The 24,545-nt window shown below is 32.7% G+C and overlaps 2 protein-coding genes across 2 annotated transcripts in view; both read right to left on the bottom strand.

The window, feature by feature from the left end:
- Nucleotides 1–2,786: 2,786 nt before the first annotated feature.
- LOC108914576 (protein NEDD1-like) lies at nucleotides 2,787–4,055 on the bottom strand. The gene has a single exon (XM_018720409.1). It carries the CDS (start codon nucleotides 4,053–4,055, stop codon nucleotides 2,787–2,789), a length of 1,269 nt encoding a protein of 422 aa, XP_018575925.1.
- A 6,950-nt stretch (nucleotides 4,056–11,005) lies between these two features.
- Nucleotides 11,006–24,545, bottom strand: part of LOC111692176 — a 27,524-nt gene continuing 13,984 nt past the window's right edge. Inside the window, exons 4-6 of the mRNA XM_023455986.1 lie at nucleotides 19,483–19,850; nucleotides 16,817–17,161; nucleotides 11,006–11,397 (exon numbers count right to left, since the gene is read on the bottom strand). Coding sequence (XP_023311754.1) covers nucleotides 11,006–11,397; nucleotides 16,817–17,161; nucleotides 19,483–19,850 — 1,105 coding nt within the window. The remainder of the gene's footprint in view (nucleotides 11,398–16,816; nucleotides 17,162–19,482; nucleotides 19,851–24,545) is intronic.

Here is a 24,545-nt window from a genome sequence, read left to right as displayed (position 1 = left end):
ACAGAAGAGGGATCACTGTTTTAAAATGCAGAGTGCGTAACCAATTACGAATAATTTTCTTTTATTATTATTTAATTTTTTTTGAACGCTATTATTGCATTTATTCATTTTTCCAACAAAAAATAAACGTAAATTTGTCAAAAGATTACCAACGTTTTCGACTTTTTTGCACTTTTGTACTGAGTGTACCGAGGGGCGATCCGCTAAGGAAAAAACGTACGAAGATTACAAAATTTCTTAAATGTTTTGTAATGTATCTACAGATTTCAATATCGATTAAAAAAAATTACAAATTCCATATAAATAATCAAGATTACAATATCTTTCAACAGATTACAAAACATTTCAGGAGATTTCAGAATTATTTTAGTAGATTTCAATGATTATTATTTAAGATTTCAATAGGATTATTAGAAATTAAAAGAAGATTTCAAAATTTCTTAATAAGATTTCAAGGAATACGGGAAGATTACAATAAGTTTTGAATGTCCATTTGAACAAAAATAATTGAATTAACTTCAACTCATTCATTTCATTCATTAACAGTAGTGCTTTGATTAAGAATTTCCAATATCATTTTTACGCAAAAAATGTAACATTCTGATTAAGTTTTTGTTCGAATGAACGTTAAAAACTTTTTGTCACGACAAAAATGATAACGCCATTTTGAAAGTAAGTAAGTATATATTTTTATTGAAAGATAAAAATATAATAATCCAATAAACTAATAAAAATAAAAAAATAGAATTATCATAAAATAAACATTTTCCCAAAAAATAAATAATAAGAAATATATTAAGCTTTTATTAACACTTGTATTTAATACTTTACCTGTATACAGCGTATTTAAAAAAGACGCGGCAATATTTAAGGGGGTAATTTCCCAGGTCATTTTATAAAAAAAGTTCCTATAAACATACGTCCGCAAACGCTTCGTTACCGATCTACATAATGTTGAAATTTCATTAAAAAAAGTAAAAACTAAATTTCTCCAAAACCGCTTGATATTATAATGAAATTTTAGGCCTGTCAATAGCTATGGCAGACGCGTACTTTGCAATACAAAATGATTTTTTAGTCTTACCAGTGACGCGCGTATTGGCACGTCACTAGCTATTTTTAAAGAAAAAAATAGGACGCGCTGGTTTTTCTAAAAATAAAAATTTTTAATTCCTTGTTCAATTATGAAGAAGAAAGATCAGATTATACACACCGTACGTCACACCGTTATTGAGTAAAAAAATAAAAAACATGTTATTGCGCACCTAAAACCAATGTTGTTTTAATTTAGAAATTCAAATTATTGCACAAAGAAATTCAAATTATCAAACTTGATTTATTTTTGAAGTGTGGTATTGTTGTTTGTAGTAGGTAATAATAAGGCGCTGCGTTTTGGAGAAATTTAATTTTTACTGTTTTTAATGAAATTTCACATTCTATAGATCGGTAACGAAGCGTTTGCGGACCTATGTTTATAGGACCTTTTTTTATAAACTGACCTGGACAATCACTCCCTTAAATATTGCCGCGTCTTTTTTAAACACACTGTATAGGTACAAGTAAAGTATTAAATGCGAGTATTAATAAAAGCTTAATATATTTTTTATTTATTAGTTTTTGGGAAAATACTTACCTACTATCAAAATAGCATTATCATTTTTGTTATGACAAAAAGTTTTTAACGTTCATTTGAACAAAAACTTTATCAGAATGTTACAATTTTTGCCCAAAAAATGCCTGATACTGGAAATTTTTAATCAAAGTACTACTGTTAATGAATGACGTTTGAAGTTAATTCAATTATTTTTGTTTAAATGGATATTCAAAACTTATTGTAATCTTCCCGTATTCCTTGAAAACTTATTAAGAAATTTTGAAATCTTCTTTTAATTTGTAATAATCCTATTGAAATCTTAAGTAATCATTGAAATCTACTAAAATAACTCTGAAATCTCCTGAAATGTTTTGTAATATGTTGAAAGATATTGTAATCTTGATTATTTATACGAAATTTGTAATCTTTTTTGAATTGATATTGAAATCTGCAGATACATTACAAGAGATTTCAGAAATTTTGTAATCTTCGTATGTTTTTTCCTTGGCGGATTACCTTTCGGAACACACAAATCACACCATATAGGTTTCTGTCGAGGTTTCTGTGGCATCCTTTGGAAAATGAGGTAGGGGGGGCGTTGTATAACGACTACATCGACGAAATTCATTAACTGATTACATAGATTACAGCGAGGATTACAGATAAGATTACGTAGATTACAGATAGATTACATAGATTGCAGATAAGATTACGTAGATTACAGATAAAATTTCATAGATTTCAATTTCAAAGAGATTCTTAGATGATTACAAAATTTCAAAAAGATAATTATTAAAACGTCTTAATTACACGGAGATTGCAAAGATTTCAGAAACGATTACATAAAGATTCCAGGGCAAACGTACGAAGAATACATCAGCGGATCACCCCTCGGAGTGTACGTACACTTAGAATATTTTTACCATTCATTATTCGAATTGATAATATAAGATGAAAATATACTCAGAGCGCACACTATTTGCAGAAATATTATGCCAGTAGCTTATAGACACACTATTAAATAAATTAGCCCCAAATAGTGAGTTATTATTTTATTTCAATAGTATTTTAACACCTATATCAGCGGGCAAATTGATTACATCAACGTTTACCATTCAGACATGATCCCCTATACAATTTCATTTAATCTAGTTTCGAATATCTGTAATCATTAAAATTCACTACACAACAACTAATAGCTGGTGGATTTCCGAGTTGATACGCTTTTGGTACTTTTGACATCTGTGGTGTCGATTGCTTGCACAATTTCGTTGGTATCGCCCACGTTGAATACATCCCACCTCCCCATAGCGTTATGGATCGAATCAAACTCCTTGTTAATGAAAGACTGAAACTTTGTGCAATGCTCAGCTAGCTGTGTTTCTAGATAATTCATTTGCGTCTTCACCATTTTGAACAACTCTTTCTTCAAGTTATCCTCGAAATTGTTATTATTTTTTCCTTCAGGATTTGTTATCTCAGCTTTACGATTGTCACAAAAATCACTACCGTTAATTGTGGTCAATGAATGGCCATCGTGTAAACTTTCAACGATTACTGGCCCTTTCTCAAAAGAGATTTTGTTGACTGAAGAGTTGTGGACCTGAGCACAAATGAGATACTTTAGAGGATCTCGAATATCATAGATACAAATACATCCGTCTTCCAAACCAGCAGCTATATAAAAATCGTCTGGACTTATGTCCACAGACGTAACCGCTTGGTGAATGCTCATTTTGAACAAACAGTCAGAAGAAGAGTTGTCTAGGACGCATATTTTATTGTCCATTCCTGTGGTCACCATCATCTTTTGACTGCGGGAGAAGCCAATTCCTGTCACTGACGATGAATGTTTTTGATAACTACTCAGTTTTTCTTCTTTATCTGTGTCCCATAGAGTTACACATCCATTTTCACTACCTACGGCGATGAGATTTGGTATCGATGGGTGATATTTGATGATAGTTGACGTTTCACTCTGAAATTCTTTTATGAACCCGTTCATTCCTTCGTGTTCCACAAATATGCTTAACACATTTTCACCTAATATAGCGAGTTGCTCATCTCGATAGTTGTACTCTAAGAATTTTATAAATCCAGGTAAACAGGCGATTTTGCTGTTAATATTTCTATTTTTCGTGTCGTAAATCACTATTTCTCCTAATTTATTAGCTAGCGCTATATTCCTCTTTGTATGGTTTTTGAAAGTCACAGCTGTTACGTCTTTTAAAGCATTGATGGTGTGGACCAAATTGATATTCCTTTTGTCTTTGGACGACACAATCTGCGGTTGGCTGTCTTCAGGAAGCAGAGCGATGTAGCTGTTGTCGTGACACCAAGAAACGCTTATGATCTTTGGGTCGGGCCCATGACTCTTTTTTGGGTTGAACGTTGCTATCTGTTCTAGCTGATTGTCTGACCACGTATGCAATTTCAGGACTGACCCCACGGAGGCAAACATATTCACAGGATACTTTAAATTTTTTGACACTGCTTTACGTATCTGTCAAGTTTATTCTGACTCACAAAACATGCACTATATCTTAGCGTCATAAGCAGTCAGAGTGTAAACAATTTTTTCTTCCAAATCTAGTTCAGTCTATTTGCAGACTAAGAAGCAATCAGGCCTTAACACCGACACATAAAAATAAATAGAAACTTTTTGTACTGAGTACTTATGGTACGTAGAGATTATTGTAAATGTAAGAAATCGGCAGATTCAAAAGTACTGGAATGCGTACTAGAAAATTAGAATTATGTTTACGTAACATAACGTTGATGTCAACAGAAAACTATATAGTATATATTTTCATAAAAAAAAAGCGAGTAGTGAGATTTTATTTTTCAGTGCTATTCAGGCACGCTCAAAAAAAATATTGACACTTATTAACAACAGTTGGGTAATAGACGTAGTGAAGGAATGCATTGACAGATTAAATTACCGACATTTGGGAACCAATTAAGTTCAATAATACTTTTTTTTGGGCTGTTGAATTATCTATATAGGGCGATTTAAAATAGTGTTCCCGTGTTTTAAAAACGTATAGTACATCAAATATATTAGTTATTTGCTTAACTAGACAGTAAAGTACAAGTTTTAATGGCCGCGGCTGATATTTAAGAGACGAGGCGCAGCCGAGTCTATTAAAGCAGCCAAGACATTAAACCTACTTTACCGCTTAGTAAATACATTAAAGCTATTTATTTTATATTATTAAATCTGTATGATACTTCTTTCATGAATAATAATAATTTCATCAGGTTGACTCTAGTTGCTATGATACGAGCGTTATTAAGTAAATAATTTAGGTACACAGTATTCACCATATTATTCCTATTTATATCCATAAAAATAACTATTTATTATTTGAGATGGAAGAATTCACATTAACTGCGCCAGAAATTTTATTGAATTAGCAAAGCAAATAGAGTGTAATTTATTATCAGTAGATATATCAGCAAACATATAAAAAATGTATGATTACCGGGCTGAGAATAATAGTCTATTTCAGAAAATGTACTATTGGTATATTTTTCTGAATTAAGCAAAAGTATGAAATCTTCTTCATTATGGTCAATACATGCGATGCTCAGAGCTACTTTGAATGTTTACGACAACATCGATATTGGGAAGCATTTAAAATTAACAGCATTGTTGAAACGGTAATCGGATGGATATCTTGCTAAAAAATATTACGCGTTTTAGAAAATGAACAAATTAACAAATTTGGAGGCCCCTTATAAGTATTTAGGTACAAAGGTAATTATAAACAAAATATTTTGTAAACGAAGAATACTGATTATTATTATTTTAGGACCATGTCTGGACCGTGTCGATGTGACGAATTAGGTACTTCAATTTAAAATTGGAGATAATGAAGATGTGGGAAATATATTGCTGATCTCTCTGTCAACTACAAAAACAAAGAAAAAAGATCCTTTATTGTAAGCGAATATTTAGACATAATATCGGAAATATAGTACCGTAAGATTTTCCACAAACAGATAGTAATAGATTTTTTTTTAATATTCAAATGGTAAAGCATATAACCAATCAATAGGAATTAATACATTTGGTAAAATGCCAAAACAAGTTGCTGTGTTTCTCAAATTGAAGGATGCTCACGAATATACCGGACATTGATGCATGGTGGATGGAAATCTTCTGAAGGCTACATTGAGTAATCCATTCCATAACTCATTCCATCAGTTGCTAGCAAAAAAATTTCCTGATTTTTTAAATAAATTCAACTACTTTGGATGATTCAATAGTTCATAAACCATCTTCTAGTGAAAACACTTCAACCTATATAGACGAAGTAAATGTTTCAAAACAAACAGGACAACGGATATCCCTAACAGGCTGTTCTAATCACACTATAAATGTTTACAATAAATAAAATTAATTTCATTAAAAACAAATTTTTTAAGTTAGCTGCAGTAAAAATCATTCTAATGCCTAGACAGTAAATGAGACACTAGCGCCTGACAACTGTTACTTAAAACATGACGGACACAAATTCTGGTAGCTCTCAACTATTTCATGAATTTCGGTAATTTGTGACAGAATTAAGAAATGACAGATAATCTCAGAAAAGGTGCCTCAAAAAGAAGCAAATTAAATTGTGATACCGTGAGCGGCAAAAGTATGGAATATATTTATTTAAAAATCAGATGTTCGTTAATTGAAAAATCGCTGGGACCCGTCGAATTATATTTTTAGTTGCGCATTTTCTGAAGCAATTTTCATTTATACATGATGGCCCAAAAAAAAGTTATGAAATCAAGGCCAACTTTTTTTAATGGAAACCCCACTTTTTTGTATTTTTATTCAATTCTCCATGGAATTCTGATCATTTTTTATGTAACATAACCTATACCTATCTTTAACAGTTTTCGAGATAATGGCGTCTGAATATAGAATATGGAAAATTTGCAAAAATTACCCTGAGATTTACCCTGCTGGCTTTAAAATAAAACCGCGTTTACTTTTCCATCTTAGATTTGTGTGGTTTACAGAAAGTTGCTTCAAATCTGAAAAATCCATAAAAAATAAATGTTTCGGTGATTTAAGTATTTTGATCATTAGGACGCAATGACTTGAATGTAAAGAATATAAGTGAGGTATTTAGGTATAATTTCATTAAAAACGCATAATTTTATTGTATAAAATATGATTTTGTTAAATGTCACTATTTAAATTACAAGCTAGGTTATTTTGCAAATTTTTAGTACCGTTTCATGTTTTTTTTGTAAAGAACAAAAAACTTAAAAAACTCTCCAGAAAAACACGCATTGTAGCCGTCGTCAAGCAACTAAATATTAAATAGGTAACGTCAAAATCAGTTGAAACTGATGTACCTTGTTCACTACTACTATTTTTTATTATTTAGGACAGTGCTATTACTTAAGTAGATGGCGCATCTAACAGAAACGTAGCGGATAGAAATTCTAATTTATTTGAGACACGGTGACAAAGTCAGAACACAACAAGAAATGTGTGATATATTTAATAACAAGTATCCATATCATCCAATAAATCAAGCCACTGTAAGCAAAGAAATTTCGAGATTCTGGTCACATAAAATATGTCCATACAGGTAGTATGAAAATAGACGAGGACATTAAGTTAAATATCTTATTGCAGCTGCAAGAAAATCCTCATAGCCGAGCAGAAATATTGCTGGGGGAAAAAATATCAGTTTTGCGTATTTTGAAAAAAGAGAAATATCACCCGTACAAAATTCATTTAATACAAGAACTCAACGAAGACGATCCTGATCGCCGCACCCAATTTTATGAAACCATTTCAACATTATCCGATCGCAACCCATAGTTTCATCGGCAAGTCCTTTTCTCAGACGAGGCAACTTTCTGTTTGAATGGTATTGTTAACCGCCAAAACTGCAGGTATTGGAGTCAAAACAATCATCATTGGATGACTGAAGCACATACTCAGTACCCACAGAAATTGAATGTGTGGGCAGGCATAATTAATTATCAAGTTCCTGCCTCTTTTTTCTTCGAAGAAAGATATTTGGCCTTCCTTCAGTTTGATCTAATTCCCGCCCCAATTCAAATTTTTCCAAACGCAAATGAGCCTGACATGCCAAGCGATACCTTGTATTTTCAACAGGATGGCGCGCCACCTCATTTTACTCGTCAAGTCCGAGCTTATTTAGACGAATGTTTTCCTGGGCGTTGGATTGGAAGAAAGGGACCAATAGAGTGGCCTCCGAGATCACCCGATCTCACTCCTTTGGACTGGGGGTTATTTAAAATCCAAAGTTTATGTAAATCCACAGCAAAACATAGAGGACTTAAAAACCCGAATCAGTCAGGAAATTAGCAATATTAACAGAAACGTATTAAATAATGTTCAAGATGAGTTTGTACATAGGCTTGGGTATTGTCAAGATATCAGTAGATGGCAATTTGAACATTTAATTTAACTCTTGTTTGTTTGGATTAGTTTATAATCTTGAATTTTTTGCAAATTTTTCTTACAGTAGCTTGAATGATTGTTTGATTTGGATATTTGTTATTAAATATTTCACATTATTCTTGCTGTGTTCTGGCTTTGTCAGTTTGTACCAAATAAATTAAAATTAATAATTAAATTCATGTCCGCGTTTTTTCAAGTGTAACCCCCTTCCGCACAAGCCTTTGGCTTTTGGATTTAGGGGTTGTCTCATTTCTGTGGTGTGTTTTATGTTTTATTAGCTGCGCTTAAATATTTGAAAAACACAAAATGTATTTAGCAGAAAGTACGCCAGTTCCAACTGACTTTGACGTTACAGTCTTTACGTATCGAGAGTAATTTTTGAAAATTTTCCATAATCTATATTTAGACGTCATTATCTCGAAAACGGTTAAAGATAGGTATAGGTTCTAGGAAAACACCAAAATTATAAGAAATTTTGTTGTGATAACAAAGAAATAAAGAAAATAAAAAACAATTGACTGTTGCGTTTCGAAGGCATAAACTAAACCTTAGCTTTTTAAATGGAACAGCCTATATATTTGTCTCATATTGGAATCTCCGTTTTCTGATTACTGTGATATTTACATACACTTGAGTTTTCAGTTTGCACAATATTTGGATTTATTTACTGATCCTCCATAATGAAAACAATCAAGATTGTCATGGAACCAGTGAATTTTTATACTTTATTGCTATTAACTTCGTTAAACAGATCTTTAAATACTTGTTATGCAAGAATACTACCCTATAAATCTTTTATAATAAACTTTGTCACGATTTACACAAAGAACAGTATATTTAAATTTTTATTTGAATGGATAATTTTATGATCAGTAAGAGGTCCTACTTTGACCTCCATGTCATTTTTTCTATGGGAGTTTTTTAAAGAAAAGGTAAAAAGAGAATGATCGAATTATATGGTATAGGGGACAAAATATTGAAATATTATCGGTAAGGTAGATAACAGGACATTATAAAGAAAACTGCTTGGAATATATGTCCATTGCCAAGAACAGGAATAAGGAATAAAGCTCGGAATCCTTATTCACACACCATTAATAATAGATATTTTTGTTAATAAAGAATTACAGATTTGTTTAGTAAATTTAATATCGGTAAACATGGTTCCATGGTAATTTTGACTATGTACAGGATGTTTATAATTATTTAGTCAACTGTTTGCAGAATGATTGCTTAATCTGGAGCCGACTTTAGATCTAGCTGGGGAATTTAAACGGGAATACATTACAAAAAAAATTAAGCAATAAATTAACAATATTGGTTGATTAAAAAAACGCAGATATTCTGCTTAATTAAACATTTATTAAAAATAGTTTCATTTACAATTTAAACACTTTTTTTCTTAAAGAGGTATAAGAGGATAATACATTCTTACCATCGCTGTATTTAGCAACTGACATTTAAATATAGCTGTATTAATTAAAAAGTAAAAAAAAAATTGTATAAAAAGATAAATAGATCAAAAATAAAAATATGTAATGTGATAAAAAATTACATGACAATAGTGCTAAAAATAGTAGTATACAGGGTGTTAGTAAATAAGTGCGACAAATTTCAGGGGGTGATTCTACATGAGAAAATAATGGCAGCTTGCTTATAAACGTATGTCCGCAAATAATTCGTTTTCCGAGATTTCCCCCCGAAACGGGGTGTCAAAGTTTTTCTTAAAAACTGACAATTTAATTTATTGCTTTGAAACCGGTCGAGATGTGCAAATGAAATTTGGTGGGTTTTAAGAAGTAGTTATCGCGCATTTTTTTGACACGCAATTAAGAATTTTATGTTCATCATTGGCGAGCGTACGGGTAATTAAAGAAAAAAATGGTACGCCACTGAGATATTACAAATTAAAAATAAATGCAGACGTAGCATGCTGACCAGAAACAAGGTCTGTTTTTAGGAAAAATTTATTATTAATAGAAATATGAGTTGTTTGAAATATCTTAAATCATTTTTGAATTCCTCGTTCAATTTGTGACAAAAAATCTCTCTTGCCTTTTCTTTGTATGGGGCGCCGTTTTGATGCAAAAAAATAAAACATCTTAACGCGTATTTTTTATTTCTTTAATACACAATCAATGAGGCGAAGAGTTAAATCTTGTGTCACGTCTGAGGGAGGTAATTTTGAACATTTGTTGTAGCTTTGCGGCTTTTCAAAATTTTATTAGTGTTATTTTCTGTTATTGTTCTGGTTTAATGTTATTGTAGATATTAGATAGTTCTTGATAATGTGTTAAAGAAATAAAAAATACGCGTTAAGATGTTTTATTTTTTGCATGAAAACGGCGCCCCATACGAAGAAATGGCAAGAGAGATTTTTTGTCACAAATTGAACGAGGAATTAAAAAATTATTTTTAATTTGTAATATTTCAGTGGCGTACCATTTTTTTCTTTAAAAAAATTGAGATTATTACCCGTACGCGCGCCAATGATGAACATAAAATTCTTAATTGCATGACAAAAAATGCGCAATAACTACCTCTTAAAACCCACCAAATTTCATTTGCACATCTCGACCGGTTTCAGAGCAATAAATTAAATCGTCAGTTTTTAAGAAAAACTTTGACACCCCGTATCTCGGAAAAGGAATCATTTGCGGACACACGTTTATAAGCAAACCGCCATTATTTTCTCATGTAGAATCACCCCCTGAAATTTGTCGCACTTATTTACTAACACCCTGTATAGTTGTTAAGTACTAAAGATTTGATGTTAAATATTACATATATTGCAGTTAAACTTCAAATTATTATTATATAGGTATTTGCTATAATTAATATGCCTCAATAGAATATTTTCAGTGGATAAAACTGTTCTGTGTTTATCATATGTTAAAAAACACGGAAATGAAGGAATAATAGTAAAATAATATGAAACAATAAAAAGAAATTTCAAACAGTGCAAACTAATCTGTATCAGTATCACTGTCTGCTTTCAAATTATTATTTTTAGGAAACCACTGTTGTCCTCCTCGTCTTCCTCTATAACCGCCACGTCCTCTACTATAGTTACCACGTTCATTGGGTCTATTTTGAGGTGCCCTTTGGCTTTGTTGTGGCCTACCAGTACCTCGGAAATGATAATTATCATAACGTCCACAATTGTAGTGTAAAAAATCTTCATAATTTGGAGAGTAAGATGTTCCTGGTGGATAAAAATCTGGTTGGAATTGTTGCCCTGAAGGAGGTAAATGCGATGGAGGATTATTTGGTAGGGGCTCAGTCTTTGACCCGTTCAAAACCACTTTAAGTTCATAACTATTTCTTACATCATTATTTCTGTTTGGCACGCCCATATCTGAAACGGTAAATAGTTATAGTATTTTCATACGATATGCAGAATATCTACAACTAAAAATAAGAGAAAAAGTTTATATGAATAGTGGCGCAAACATTTTTCCTAAAATAGCTACAACGCCTGAAAATATTTTACGGATATTTCTGAATTCATATTGACATAGATATCTAGGCATTATACAAGGTGTTAAAAAAAAAGTGTAAAATATTTAAGGAGGCAATAGTATGAACCAAAATAAGCAGAAAAGTCTCAATAAACATGGGTCCGCAAAGTAACGGTTGCGGAGATATGGAATGTTTTATGTTTTTTAGCCCCTTTTTTATTTTGCAAAAACGTTGAGTATTTTCTTATAATAGTTGGTTGATGTTTAGTGAAATAAACAGTACGTATTTGACAGTTGTTCTCAGTGCACAAGTTTTCTTTCGCTATGGCTGGTTACTCTAACGCAGAATTAACAGACATGCATTTCATGTATGGTCGTGCTAATGGGAACGCCACCGAAGCGCGACGTCTTTATGTTGACGCTTATCCAAATCGCCAGATTCCTTCACAACGCATGTTTGGAAGAATTCACCAAAGATTGCGTGATACCGGTTCCTTGAGCAAACAGTGCCATTTATCCGGAAGACCAAGGTCGGTATCCACTCCTAGAGCAGAAGAAGAAATTCTAGCACTGGTAGAGCAGAATCCAGGTACGAGTGTGCGGAGAATATCAGCCGAGGTAGGAATTAGTGGTCCTCTTGTTTGGAGAATCCTTCACGAGCAACTGCTTTATCCATACCATGTGCAACGAGTACAGGCCTTAAATCCAATAAATGATCATCAAGCACGTTTGGTTTTTTGCCGCTGGTTTCTACGTCATGATGCTGAAGACCCTCGTTTTCTTGCAAACATTCTTTTTACTGATGAGGCCGGGTTCACAAGAAATGGAGTGTTTAATTTTCACAATACGCATATTTGGGCCGACGAAAATCCTCATGCTCTAATAGAATCTGGACATCAGGCACGTTTTTCATTAAACATTTGGATGGGTATTGTAGGTGACAGGTTTCTAGGTCCTGTTGTTTTACCAAACCGATTAACAGGCGCTGCTTACCTCAACTTTCTGCAGAACACACTGTATGAGTTTTTGGAAGACATTCCTTTGAATCAGAGGCAACAAATGTGGTTCCAGCATGATGGTGCTCCAGCTCATTTTTCCATGGCCGTTAGAGAGCATTTACACCAAACTTTTCCACATAGATGGGTAGGAAGGGCCGGACCTGTTTTATGGCCTCCAAGATCGCCTGATCTGAACCCTCTAGATTTCTTTGTTTGGGGATATTTGAAGACATTAGTGTATGGTACTCCTGTAAATAGCCTGGAAGAGCTGCAGCTACGGATTAATCAAAAGTGTCAAGAAATCCAAACCAAGGAGGGTGTTTTCGAAAGAGTTCGAATATCGTTGAGACGAAGATGTCGTGCCTGCTTGGAAATGGACGGAGGGCACTTTGAACATCTTCTGTAACTTTGTTTTTTGTTTGTTAAAAGCTTCCTTTGTCGGTTTATTCCTAATAAAATAAAATGTTTGAAAAACGAATAGTGGTCCATATCTCCGCAACCGTTACTTTGCGGACCCATGTTTATTAAGACTTTTCTGCTTATTTTGGTTCATACTATTACCTCCTGAAATATTTTACACTCTTTTTTTAACACCCTGTAGACTATCGTGTTCCTATGACTTCATGGTGTAGCTGACAGTAATCTATTTATGTCGCTTTTTCTTCAAAAGCTTCTATGTTCCATATTTACCAAAACTGGGGAAGAGTGTGAATAGCTAATTCAGTTTGATCATAAAACTGATTCCTGAAGATAATCTAGTGCATACTTTTGTTAGATCTAGTAAATCCCAATTCTTATCTTCTATGACAAGCCTTCGACGATGTTGTTCTTCCAAAGCTTGTTGAATTGGTATTCATATGAACATTGATATCACGTATAAACTCAGGATTTCATCTGGATCTGTGAATTTCCATGATCTTGTCGATAAAATCTCCAGTGTTTTTAACTTGCCAGGTCACTTTTGGCTTGTGAATCTATGGAAGGCAATAAAGTTGAGGTGTTCTTGAATCTTTTAGATTAAGTTCGCTATGTAGTTCCTAAGGAACGTTGGAAGCACAGAAGCTATTTGTTTCTCAATTTTTAAGATTGGTCGCTTTTAATTTGCCCGGTTTGTAGTACAATTTCCACATTGATGATTTGTAAATTTGGTATTTCGTAATATTCTTACGGACTTAGCTCTTATTTCCTGGGAAAGACGCTAGCACTTGGTTTTCAGGTGATACTAATGATTCCCTGTGTAGCATATTATACTCAACTGTGTTTAAAAATGGTGTAAGCTATAGAAATAATCTAGAGCACTTTTGTAGTATAAAATTAACAAACATTATTTGAACGAATAGTAGAAGAGTAGTAAAAAATAACTGATGAAAATTGACAAGCATTTGATTCAAATCCTAAATATGTAGTATCTGCTTTGAAATTTCATTGGTTTTTTTCTTGAACGGTTTAGAAAACAATGAAAAAAAAAACTATTTTTGACCGCTCACCTTTAAGAGAAGAAACTTGGATTCCTTAGGAAGTATTTCTCTTCCCAACCTCATATACACTATTTAATAAAATATAAAATATTTCACGATAATTTCAGCACACCTTGTACGTAAGGGATTTTGATCTCAAAAAAGAAAATAAGAATACTTTATAGTAGGTACAATCAGATTCGTAGGGAGCAGAAAAAAATACTACCAATTTATTTTTAGAGAGGAACGTATTCCCGCACAGCTTTATCACTTAAAATAAAATATTTTTGTAATATTTTGCTGACTGCTACTGATTTTAATTCATAATACACAGATGCCTTTTCTTGAATTTCTCTCCTTAAACTACACATTTATGCAAAAACATTATTGCTTCGAAATTATCTAACTTAAATAAAACAAAGAAATTTAAAAATTTTCAGTGATAGTAAATAACATAAATAAGCTAATAATAGTATATTATTCAACGAGCGTATAATGATGGGTATTATTCACGAGGTGAAGAGTGGCCTAAATCACCGAGTGGATAATAGCCATTATACGGGAGTAGAATACTATACTTTATCCACGACTACTAAATATTTTTGTTGAAGTTTTTTTTGTTTTTAGTTCGTTTTTTAACACAATTTAACACAAAATATCAAAACACTGAGAAATCTATGCACACAAACAATAATGTTGACAGGTTTGAGTCAAATTTGTTTTGTTTTAAAAGCTACTTAGATTTATGAAATGTTTCGAAAAACATGGTATGTTAAGCAACAGATATACGACACGCACAAACGAAGTCGCTGATGGCTCAGTGTAGATGCTCCTTCCCTTCCAACCGCTGGTCCCGGGTTCGAATCTGGTCTAGGAAAATTCACTTTTTTAATTTTTTTTTNTCAGTTAATTATTTCTTGCATTTAGATATGTCACTCTTAAATGTCATTGGTTACTAACATAAAGCATTACTTTGTCCTATTGGAAAATAGCGAGTGATGCTGATTTTAGTTGTTTATTAAATATTAGCAGAGTAGTTGTTTTCCACAACATAGTTAAAATCGCTTCAAATATACTGTGACAAAAAAAAAACGCCTAGTAAAAGTATAATTTTTAACCAAATTTTCTACATGTGTTTATGATGTACAGAGTTCAAATTCAGTAATGGGTTGCCCCTCCATTTAAACGAATACATTCTGCGGTTCGAACGGGCATGCTTCTAATGAGGGGATCTATAGAGTCCTGAGAAAGGTCATCCCAAGCAATTTGTAGAGCATCATGCAGCTGTTGTAAGTTCATTGGAGAGTTTGAGAGCATTTCCAATCTTTGACCCGAGACATGTTCGATAGGCGAATGGTCAGGTGAACATGCGGGCCATGGGAAAATATTGATGTTAGCCTCTTCCAAGAACTGTAGTGTAACCGCTTCAATATGAAGGCGAGCGTTATCTTGTTGGAACGTGACATTATTTAACCCTCGAATGTATGGTACAGCAAACGGTTCCAGAACTTCATGAATGTATCTTTGGACATTCAATTGGCCTTGGAGAAATACTAGAGGAGTTCTGCTACTTATCCTAATTCCACCCCACACCATAAAACCTCTGGTAAGAGCTGTTTCCCGTTCTACGGCAAACTCCAAGAACCGTCTTTCTCCTCTTCGACGCCTGACTCGTTTACGACGGTCGCGGGCCCACAAGAAAAATTTGCTCGTGCATGGCACCATTTCAATCTAAGGGCACGACGATGTTTGGTTAGAGGGGGCATTAATCTTGGGTAAATGAATACGGCGATATAAGGAACGCATTGTGATTCTATGGCCTATCTCTCCTAAAAAAATATACTATCGATCTGGGTGTTGCGAGTATAATTCAATGCCGGTAGGGGCATATAGCCCTCGGAGTAGTTGTTTCTCGCAACACTGACAATTAAAACATTGTCTTCGCCCTCTGTGGGTGGCAGTCGTGCAACAAGTACCTGCAACATGGCAGGTCGCTTCCTAACTGTAACCATTTGAATGGCACAGTTGGGAGTCAGCACGACAGATGGTGCCGTTTGCGCTCCCGCGTACAATGTATTTCCTAGTCGTGACGATACGACGCAAAACAGCTGGTTCCTTCGTCGGTTGCCCCACCTATGACACACTGATGAGGACTAATAAGTCCGAAACCGATCTGTGCCTGGTGGGTTAAACTGATGACGAACGACCGTAGCTGTTGCACTAGGTGTTGCGAGTATAATTCAATGCTGGTAGGGGCATATAGCCCTCGGAGTAGTTGTTTCTCACAACACTGACAGTTAAAACATTGTCTTCGCCCTCTGTAGCTGGCAGTCGTGCAACAGGTACCTGCAATGTGGCAGGTCGCTTCCTAACTGTAGCCATTTGAATGGCACAGTTGGGAGTCAACACGACAGATGGAGCCATCTATAAAATTTATCAATTTTTGACCCAATAAATTGATGAAGAACTATACTAAGTTATAATGGCAAATGGAAAAATTATTTCTGGAACAACTATACACATAAAAATGAAAAATCGAATGTGTTACAAGTAAAAATATGAAATATACACTATATGTTACCTAACGACCCCAACACTAAATTGCTATAAGAAATCTAGCAGTATTGAAAAATATAGATTTAGGTATTAGCAGTGGTATTACCCCACAAATATGGCTGTTCCCTTAAAATTTGAAACAAAATATTTTACTTTTGGGAGAACAAACTAAGACAATATTCAATATTATTGTATATTCGAATGACGTCGGCATTGGCACGTCGTCAGTTTTCCCCCAGGTTACCCTGTAATACCTAAACATTAGCAATATGATCGCTACAAGAACATTCAAATTTATTACCAACCTGTACGGCAATATCCTGGATTGTAAGCATTTGGAGGATAATAATGCATGTCCGGACCAGGTACAGGCGTATATCTGTAAGGGTAATCTCCTAGAGAGCTATGAGGCCGCTGGTTTCCTGGATAATTTGAAGGATGGTTGATCCATGGATCGATACGAGAATGGCAGTGAGTACGTGGATGATTATATGGAGGATGATATGGTCTGGAATTATATTGATATCTTGGATCTGGGGGATGATTGGATGAATTTGGATATGATGGGGGTAGAGAATGGTCTCTGTATCGACTTTGTGAATAGTCTCTTACACCTTTCTCGTTGTTTTTGGTTTGGTACCCATAAGTTGCTAAAAAAATCACGTAATTCACTAGTCACAAAAGTTAAAGGATAGTAAAAAAATCCCAAAATTGTGGGTGATTTCCAAAGAGCTGTAACTTGAAGGGAAATGGTCGTAGAGAGAATAAAAGGAAATTGAATCTTCAAGTTTCTAGTTTTCGGATCTGGAGTTTAAAATTTTTTAGTGGCAGCGATTTTTGAGCAATCATAAGAAAACCAACTAACAACAATTTTCAAAATTATTACTTGTCTTTAAACAGGTTTATGGACTTCAATGTTTTTTTTGTAATTTCACCATAAAGCTCTTTTAGATAATTTAATTCCCTACAATTTGAGGGGTTCCGGAGCCCTGTACGATGATTTGTCGCTGAGTTACCGTCGATCAAAGCAAAAAAGTCATTTTGACTTTGGCAATCAATTACTCGGGAAATAATGATCGTACAGAAAATCCAAGTAGGGTATTGAAAACTGAAAAGTATTCTTTACAAGTTGCAATTATTGGTCTTTGATAAAAAAATTGGAAATGTTGGAAGAATTGTAAAAAATTATATTATATTTGAATAACTTTGCAAAATGGATAAACTAAGGATAATAGCTGTAACTTTTCAACCTCAAAATGTCCTAAAGAAACCCTGATAGTTTCAAAGCGTTGCTATTTTCTTTTCCTAGTGCCCGGAATATTTAAATTTGCTGAAATTTGTATTTGCTGAAAATCAATGTAACGGGCAATTTTTCGCTTTTTATTATTTTTTTTAAGTTGAAAATGTTTTTTTAGCAATAATCCAGATTTTCTTCAAAAATCATTAATTACATATTATAAAAAATGAATAAAAATAAAAAAAATTGTTAAAAAAAAATTTTTAACATCCACAATGCTTCACAACCGTCAAAAAAATGTTGGTTTAATGATTTTGACCACTGTAAATGCCTTAGTTTTAAATGTCACTTTAAAACTTAATTAAAAAAATCGTTTACATGTTTTCTTACCCAAAAACTCCAATCCGGAAATTCGATTTTTTTTTGGATATTAGAAAAATTCTTTTTAGTGACGAGCAAAAATTTGGAAAAATTTACTTTCTTCGTTAGTTTTCTTATGATTACTCCAAAATCGCTGACGTTAAAAAATTTTAAACTCCAGATCCGAAAACTAGAGACTGAAGCTTCAATTTCATTTTTTTATTCTCTCTACGACCATTTCCCTCCAAGTTACAGCTCTTTGAAAATCACCCAAAAATTTGGGATTTTTTTAATATCCCTTAATTTTTGTGACTAGTTTATGTTGTATAACTGTGGACAGAAAAATGTTTCCATTTAAAGCATTTAATCCAACATTCTATACAGGGTGTAAACAGTAGTAAGTACACTACAATGCAGTACATACAGTTTAGTAGAGTAGTTTAGTTTTTATTGTCCACGACTATAATTTGTAAAAATATCTTCCAAAGTATGGATTTTTTTATGAAGGTATAGGTATATTCCATAGAATTGTATTACTTAAAAAATGTTTATACTGAAAAAAATTCTGTTTTTCGCTTATTTTTGATGCAATCATTTGTTTAAACGTCATGATAGACAGTTGAAAATTTGGTTGTTTTGTGTCTTTTGTTTAAATTAACTGAATTTGCTACTCTAGTTTAAACTAAATTTAAATTCACATTAACTTGTAAATTTGGTTAGTAATTTTCGTCTACGAAAAGCCATATAGAAAATTTTTCCTCCAAAAAAATGGTGAGAGTCCATTTTTAACACGGAAATAACAACGAAAAATATCTCGCAAATTAAAAAGAATGGACCCCAACGTACCATAATAAAAACAAAAGGAAATAAAATTATAATGCAGAAGATAAGTTTTTGGTGAAAACCACATCTTGTTTAAGTTCGGATATATTTGATATTTTCGGGGAATATTTACATATTTAAAAAAGGCGGCATAAATTCAACGAGGAAATTAAATGAAGTTAAATAATACTCAGAAGAAATGGGACATTCTGCATAATATAAAATAATTAAAATGAATGACGAAAATTTTGTCTTATCAACATTACTTGTTCTATGAAAGAATCCATTTTACATGGTACATCTTGTATTTAGACAATTTAGCCATCATTATATATAGGGTTTTTTTAACCCTATTTATAAGAGGCCTAGGCGTAATCAAATTCTAGAGAATTGTCTAAATACTGAAAAAGATTTTGTGATTCCGAGATGGCTAGTAAAAACCTATTTTTTTAATTTTTATTCACCTGGCAATTTACTCTTAAGGGCTACATTTCTATAATTTCTTTACAATAGGAACATTTCGCTTTATATAGGTACTATAAATAAACTCACCCTTATTAGACTCTCTGCTTTGATGATATGTTTTTTTAGTAGTATTCTTTTTCTGATTTTTGCTGCTGTCCTCCTCTGGTTGGTATGGTATCTCGTGTACGTACTCTGAATGTTTGTATTCTATGGTACGGGATTTTTTCTGGCATTCGTAGAGTTCTTTTATCTTCTTCCCGTTATATTTTAGCCTGTACAGTTCCTGTATGCTTTCTTGAATTTTCTGTGGTGTTATTAACACATCGGATTCACCAATTTTCTTTTGTAATAGGAGCGCCTCACTGAAGGATTGTTTGGCCTCTTCATATTCTTGTAGAAGCTTTTGTAAGTGATGAATCACAGACATCTGAGACAAAGGACCTAACGACTTTTCGCTGAAATCATATCATTTTTGCTAGTCTTAATTGTTACTTAGTATCAAGGTATTTGATGGTAATAATTTGTTATACAGACTAGCCCATCATGTGGTCCATATTGGTGCATCTTTAAATAAAAATAAGAGGAAATGTTTCTTAATTTAATATTGACCAATAATTATTGGGACAAGCGTTTTCTGGAGAAAAATGTGATATTAAAAAAATATGGCAAGTACGTAGTACAAACAAATAAAAGTAAATGATGATTGTTTAAGTGACTTTCATACAGGATGTTAGAAGTTTGCCTGCCTCAATTTTAACAGACGATAGAATACATTAAAATAAACAAAAAACCTTATATGACATGGGTCCTAAACTCGACCATTGCCGAGAAAAAAATTATCAATATCTCCAACTTGGTGTACAAAAGTTCGGTTAATTAAGGAATATTGAGATAATTGCGTGCATAAAATACCATAAAATACAATGTTTATCACTTTTTTGAACTTCTTTATGCTTAATTCTAAAAAATAATTAGCGTTGAAGTAAATTTAAAATTCCATAAAATTCATATCGAGCAATGTGACAACGGCGCGGCAATTAACACGAGGTACTAAGCAGTCCAGCAACCAGCAATACGCAATTCAGTTGGTATCTGGAATTTGACCGTGACGGAGTGTTTTTTGCGTACCACTATTTCTTTTTCTTGAGGTATTTCTACTTGCTTTTTTAAAATGTTCACCATACGTGATAATTTTTCCAGCTAATTAATTCAATTCCCCCCACTCCTCTCCAATGCTTCAACCAATCGCGGCGTGCTACAGTGAGACTGCATGTAATGAGATACTGTCTGTCTCTCTCGCACACTCAGCCCCACTTTTCACAATGGCATGCTACCTCCAGTACTACAGGGTGATCCATTAACGATATCGAGCGGCTGTATATATGAAACTAGACGTGCTACGATTATGGGGTAAAAAATCTATCAACAAATACGACCAAAAGAAATTGATTTAAAATATTTTCAAGTTTGTAACTTTACCGCTAGAGGGCGCAACTGCTATAGTGTTACAGAAAATTGTCGGTCTATCGGAATTTAGCTTATATAACCTAAGTTCAAAATATATTTTTTAGATACATTGTTAAACCCTTCGCAAGTTTTGTTTCAACTATTTTTTTGTTATTACCATAGCAACGTCAGAATGAAGGACGCTATCTTGAAATTTTTAAATTGTCATAACTTCTAAATGCCTTAATCGATTTCAATAAACGATGGCTCATTTTAAAGAACTATTAATAAAATTTATTTTTATGATATAGGAATGAAAATATTATTTTCCTGCGCAACGGTAGACGACGCTAATGAGAAAAGTTTTGTAATTGTCTCCGTTTAAGTACTAAAAAAATTAAATGCAACGATATAAGTTTTTTTCATGGTTTTATAGACCATTGATTATGGAAAACAAATACACAAACTGGAGAACATCCTCTTTTATTTAGTTCTCTAAATAACATTGACATAATCCAAGCCAAAATTAAATTGTAAAACTATACCAACCTTGTCCTTAAAAAGAATTATTGCTTTATTTTGAATTTTTTTTGATAACTGCAATATTTCATTTTTTTATTAATTCCAAATATCTGAGTAGTTATAAAGATTATTGTTTCCATAATGAAGGAGGCTATGTCCTATGAAAATAGACAAATAAAAAATCATGTCAAACGATATGTGATAGCTCTTGCTTCGTGCAAAATTAGTGTCATTCGCGTGAGAAAAATACCTACTTGTGTTCCATATGAAATTCCCAGGTCTCTAACTAATTCCCTTAGACTTATTTGGGTATTTACATGGACACAAGCCAACATATTAATAATACTGTCTTCCGTTCTTGCACGGCGATGTCTTCTTACAGAATGTAGTGGCGTCTGGATAAATGCTGAAATACTTATCTGGAGTAACGTATTCTACGAGGGTATCGCAAAGCGTATTCTCTTGAAGCTATAACGGCATTTTTCAAACATTGAACTGCCAACATATTATACTCTTCCACATTCGTAAAAGGCATTTTCCTTGTTCACAAGCACTTTTCCAACACAAATAACACTAATTTTGCACGTAGCAAGAGCTGTCACATTTCGTTTGGCATAATTTTTCAGTTGTCTATTTTCATAGGGCATAGCCTGCCTCGTTATGGAAACAATAATCTTTATAACTACTCAGATATTTGGAATTAATAAAAAAATGAAATATTGCAGTTACAAATAAATTTTAAAATAAAGCAATAATTCTTTTTAAGGACAAGATTGGTATAGTTTTACAATTTAATTTTGGCTTGGATTATGTCAATGTTATTTAGAGAACTAAATAAAGGAGGATGTTCTAGCACAACCTCACTATTTTAGCAATAACTTGAAAACGAAAAAAGATATTGACCTCCGGTTTGCGTATTTGTTTTCCATAATGAATGTTCTATCAAGCCATGAAAAAAAATCTATATCGTTGCATTTAATTTTTTTAGTAAACGGAGACAATTACAAAACTTTTCTCATTAGCGTCGTCTACCGTTGCGCGGGAAAATAATATTTTCATTCCTATATCATAAAAATAAATTTTATTAATAGTTCTTTAAAATGAGCCATCGTTTACTGAAATCGATTAAGGCATTTAGAAGTTATGACAATTTAAAAATTTCAAGATAGCGTCCTTCATACTGACATTGCTATGGTAATAACAAAAAAAAAAGTTCAAACAAAGCTTGTGAAGGGTTTAACAGTGTATCTAAAAACTGTATTTGCAACTTAGGTTATATAAGCGAAATTTCGAAAAACCGACAATTTTCTGTAACAATATAGCAGTTGCGCCCCCTAGCGGTGAAGTTACGATGTGTCAAAGTTTTTCAAACTTGAAAATATTTTAAATCAATTTCTTTTGATCGTATTTGTTAATAGATTTTTTACCCCATAATCGTAGCACGTCTAGTTTTCTATATACAGCCGCTCGATACCGTTAATACTTTGGGGAAAAAATTTTGATTAATAAATCTACCAAGAGAAATCGCTGGAAATAGTTTTCTAATTCGTAGCTCGACCGCTAGGGGGTGCAATCTACATACCAAAACATAGATTTGAATTTTTCTCAGAAATGTTTCCTAATCAGGTATATTAGATAGTACAAATATGGATAGCCGGAATCATTGCGCATAACTTTTGTTATTGATATTTTGTTATATCTCTTGACAGAAAGGGTGGGGGAAGCCCCTAATGTCTGATCAGAGAAATGCATTTTTTTAAGGATTGGCTCATCAAAAACCTCGTTGGAAACGTCCTTTCATGCTTTATCTCGTGGTGAATGCGTAATGTCATTTACCTCAATATGGAAACCTATAGATGGGCGTCATTTCAAAAGAATGCCATTTAATACATTTTTCTCAAAAATTTTAAATGCAATGCTATAGTCTTCTTTACATAAATGAATTCAGCACAAAAATTGATTAACATAGTATAAGTTTGAAATTTCTAACGGAAGTGTTGTTTATTTATTGGCGCTATTTATCCAAGTTTAGGTTGTTTCACATTTTCTTAAAAAAGTGAAATAGCAGGATAAAACTTTTTATATGTTAGTTTGAAGAGCATAAAAGTAGCTACATTTTGACGCCAAAAAGGGTTCGATATCTTTTTTTGTTATCAAGTTATTCGTAAATTATTGAGGAAAAAATAAATATTAATGATAATGAATTGAGGAACACGACGCTAACGAAAAGACATTTAATTACCAAAACAAAATGCGTTTATAAAAGAATGTTTATAATGAAAAGCATTTCAACGGAAAAATAAAAGTAGGTATGTTTCGGAAGTATGTAATACCACATATCTAACCCATATGCGACACTTACAGATAGGGCTACTTTGTGCAACTCGAATGGAGATACATCCAAGTTAAAGAGACTGAACGCGTGCGTATTTCCCAACAGAACAGCTGTGTGACAACGTAAGATGATATTTTCAGATTTACTATTATTTCTGCATTAAACAGAATAAATATGAAATACAAAACTTTAAATATATATAAATTTTGTAGAGTAAAATAGAGTTTTTGATTATTTTGCCCATAAAATGATGCTACGTATGAACGGTTTTTATCTGCGAATTGAATACATTACCGATGAAGCCCGAATACTTCCGTATATGTTTTATCTCCGTGTGGTTTATGTTAGAGACGTTACGTATAAATCACATAATAGCCATTTTGGGCATTTTGTAAACATTGTTGCCGTTAGCTGTATTGAAGTGTTTTAAAAAGTGGTTTACAGTGGATTTATAGTTATTTATTTTTAAAACTTTGGCGTTTTTATTAACAATTATTTGCAGTTACAAAGAATGTCTAAATCAGTATCGGAAATGCAAGAAAGAAAATAAAAATATACATTTTTTCGGTTTCCTAAAGAAGAACAATTGTATGATTATTACTTTTTATATAGGTAATATTAAATTGCTTATAAAAATTGTTTAAATATTAAATTTTTATAATATAAATTGTTCTTTTAGATGTCGATAGAAAAATGTGGACACCCAGAATTAATAATGCATGGATAAAACGATTTCAAATTTACATAACTAGTGTAATACCTTTTGGAAGTTAAAATGACATATTTTCTATATTCATTATTCAGTTAGATAACAAATTTGATTGCTAATTGTATTTGTAACTACCCA

Source organism: Anoplophora glabripennis, unplaced genomic scaffold, assembly GCF_000390285.2.
Source record: "Anoplophora glabripennis isolate ALB-LARVAE unplaced genomic scaffold, Agla_2.0 scaffold1056, whole genome shotgun sequence".
NCBI classification, from domain to species: Eukaryota; Metazoa; Arthropoda; class Insecta; order Coleoptera; family Cerambycidae; genus Anoplophora; species Anoplophora glabripennis.
Note: the sequence above shows the minus strand (reverse complement) of the source record. Positions and strands in the feature narration are given on the sequence as shown.

What these genes read in the sequence shown, in the direction of transcription:
- LOC108914576 (XM_018720409.1), bottom strand. Translation starts at nt 4,055, where the DNA reads ATGTTTGCCTCCGTGGGGTCAGTCCTGAAATTGCATACGTGGTCAGAC.